General features: G+C 50.6%; 1 protein-coding gene across 1 annotated transcript in view; it reads left to right on the forward strand.

The window, feature by feature from the left end:
* Window positions 1-1314: 1314 nt before the first annotated feature.
* LOC101768834 (malonyl-CoA:anthocyanidin 5-O-glucoside-6''-O-malonyltransferase) overlaps window positions 1315-2489 on the forward strand; it is a 2276-nt gene continuing 1101 nt past the window's right edge. The window contains exon 1 of the mRNA XM_004972665.2: window positions 1315-2361. Coding sequence (XP_004972722.1) covers window positions 1651-2361 — 711 coding nt within the window. The 5' untranslated portion in view covers window positions 1315-1650. The remainder of the gene's footprint in view (window positions 2362-2489) is intronic.

The following is a 2489-nucleotide window of genomic DNA, read 5'->3' on the forward strand; positions in this document are numbered from 1 at the left end:
AAAATCAGGCGTCAACAGATAGTTACAAGGAATTCATAGGCATTATACAAAGTAAGATATTTCTTGGCAGTGTTTAAATGCATGTTGACATTCTATGCACCTAAGTTGTATTACTAACTCTTGTCTTTATATTCTCAAAGTGTGTACAAGCTTTACATACTAAAAGGTGGGGACCATGATAAAAAAGGAAGAAAGCTATGAAAATAATATATTATAGATTCGTAAGAACATAAAAACTTAAGTTTTTTCATATAATGTAGACTTGTCATTAATAACAACTCATCATTTTTCTATTTGATTGCAGTGCCACAAGCAACCTTCCGATACTGCGCTATGCGGATATTATGTGTGTGAGTTCCTCAGAAATAATGGAAGGTATTGGATGAACCCCGAAGACGTAAGTCTCTTATACACTGCCATGTGCTAACTTTTTAATGGTAATACATCATAATCTTCATTTACTGTATACCTACAGATGCCTAGGATCGACACTCACGATGCGACGCTCGAAGACAAACACATCGACAACATTTGTAGGGACATGGCGAGGTTCACCTATGCGAGATTTGTCATGAGGATGGAGCATTCTTTGATAAAAATGACGTGTTGATGGCAGACGAGTGCAAAGATCTTCGTAGATGGGCGTAGTAGTTTTAATATTACTGACGTAAAGAATAGCTCTATTTCAAATGTTGAATTATGTGAATCATTTATTATTCAAGTTTGTTGAATAATGTGAATTATATATTATGTACGATGCAGTTTTGAATAATGTGAATTATTTATTATTCAAGTTTGTTATTATGTGGTTAGAGGTACATATTTCAATTTAACAGCTAACAACTGGGAAATAGAAATTATAAATAACTCACGGGCTAACAACTGGTAGAAAATAAAATTTATAAATAACTCACAGAAAATAATATATTGGATGAGTCTTCGGAGAAAGTGTGAACAATAAGGAACCTACGGTTTTTAAGATTTTCAATACCCATGTTTCCCGGGATTTCATACCGTACCGCCTGAGCCCAACGAACCCCCTCAATTAGGGGTAGAAAATATATATGCATAGAGATTGGCATAACCACCCGCCAGTAAAAAACCATTTGTGCTGGCGAGTGATGTAACCACCCGTCAGCACAGAAAACCGCCAACACAGATCGGTCTGTGCGGCGGGTCACCAGCTGGTCGGATCAGAACGTCGCGATACGATGCCAGGCACAACACGAGTTGGTTGCGTTTGCCTGCCTTGTTTGGACGGGAAAAAAACTGTATACTACGCACGCGGCAAGCTAGATCCATCGTACGGTTGGAAATCGTGGTACAAATCAGATGTGTGTGACGATCGAGCTAGGAGACCCAAAGCCCAACTGACTAACAAACGGGTAGGATCGGAGCGCGTCATCCGATCCTTCCCGCGCGCGCCAGCCGCCGAGGAAGCTGCTGGCGTTGCCTATCTTTACATTTGCTTGCCCCCTCCCCCAAAAAGCTGCCGTCTTTTGGCCGGCTACATATTGGCGCGACACGAGCCAAGCGAAGTCTCTCACTTCTCCCTCCTCGCCAACGCTTCGTAGTGCTCTAGGATCCATCGGATTCGACCAAGACTCGTAGTCGCCGCCGCTAGCTACTCGCCACAGATTGTATCGATCGATGGGCGACGCCAACGCCACCGGTGCGGCGGCGGCCGTGCGCGTGCTCGCCGTGACGCGCGTCGCGCCGGTGCCGACGGCCGAGCGCGGAGCTGGTGCCGGCGAGGGCGGCCGCGTGAAGCTGTCCTTCTTCGACACGCCCTGGGTCGTGCTGCCGCCCATCCAGCGGGTCTTCCTCTACGACCTGCCCGGCGACGACGGCGACGCGTTCCAGGCGGCGGTGAGGCGGCTCAAGGACTCCCTCGCCGCGACGCTGGCGCTCTACCTGCCCCTGGCGGGGAAGCTGGCGTACGTTGCCGAGACCGGGGACGTCTTCGTCGACTGCGCCGACGACCCCGGGGTGGCCTTCGTCGAGGCCGAGGCGGATGCCATGGACGTGCGCCGCCTCGCCACCGACGAGGCGCACGACATCGCGGCGTTCCTGGCCCTGGTCCCGGGCCTCGACACCGCGGTGCTCCCGGCGCCCGTGCTCTCCGTGCAGGCCACGCGCCTCCCCGGCGGCCTCGCGCTCGGCGTCTCCGTGCACCACGCCGTCGCCGACGGCCAGGCCGTCTGGCGGTTCGTCGGCGCATGGGCGGCCGCCGCACGCGAGGGGTCCCCGGTCACCAAGGCCCTCTGCGCGCCGCACTACGACCGGGGCGTCGTCGGCGTCCCCAACGGCGACGAGTTCGCGCGCGAGATGCTCAGGAAGGTCGCGCCCAACCTCCCCGTGGTACGTACATCGTATCGAACAACCTATCCATCATGCGTAGATCGTATATCGTTTACTTTGTTGTGCCTCATACGTACAACTTATATATATATATATATATATATATATATATATATATATATATATAC

The sequence above is a fragment of the Setaria italica genome, chromosome VI, assembly GCF_000263155.2.
Source record: "Setaria italica strain Yugu1 chromosome VI, Setaria_italica_v2.0, whole genome shotgun sequence".
Lineage (NCBI taxonomy): Eukaryota > Viridiplantae > Streptophyta > Magnoliopsida > Poales > Poaceae > Setaria > Setaria italica.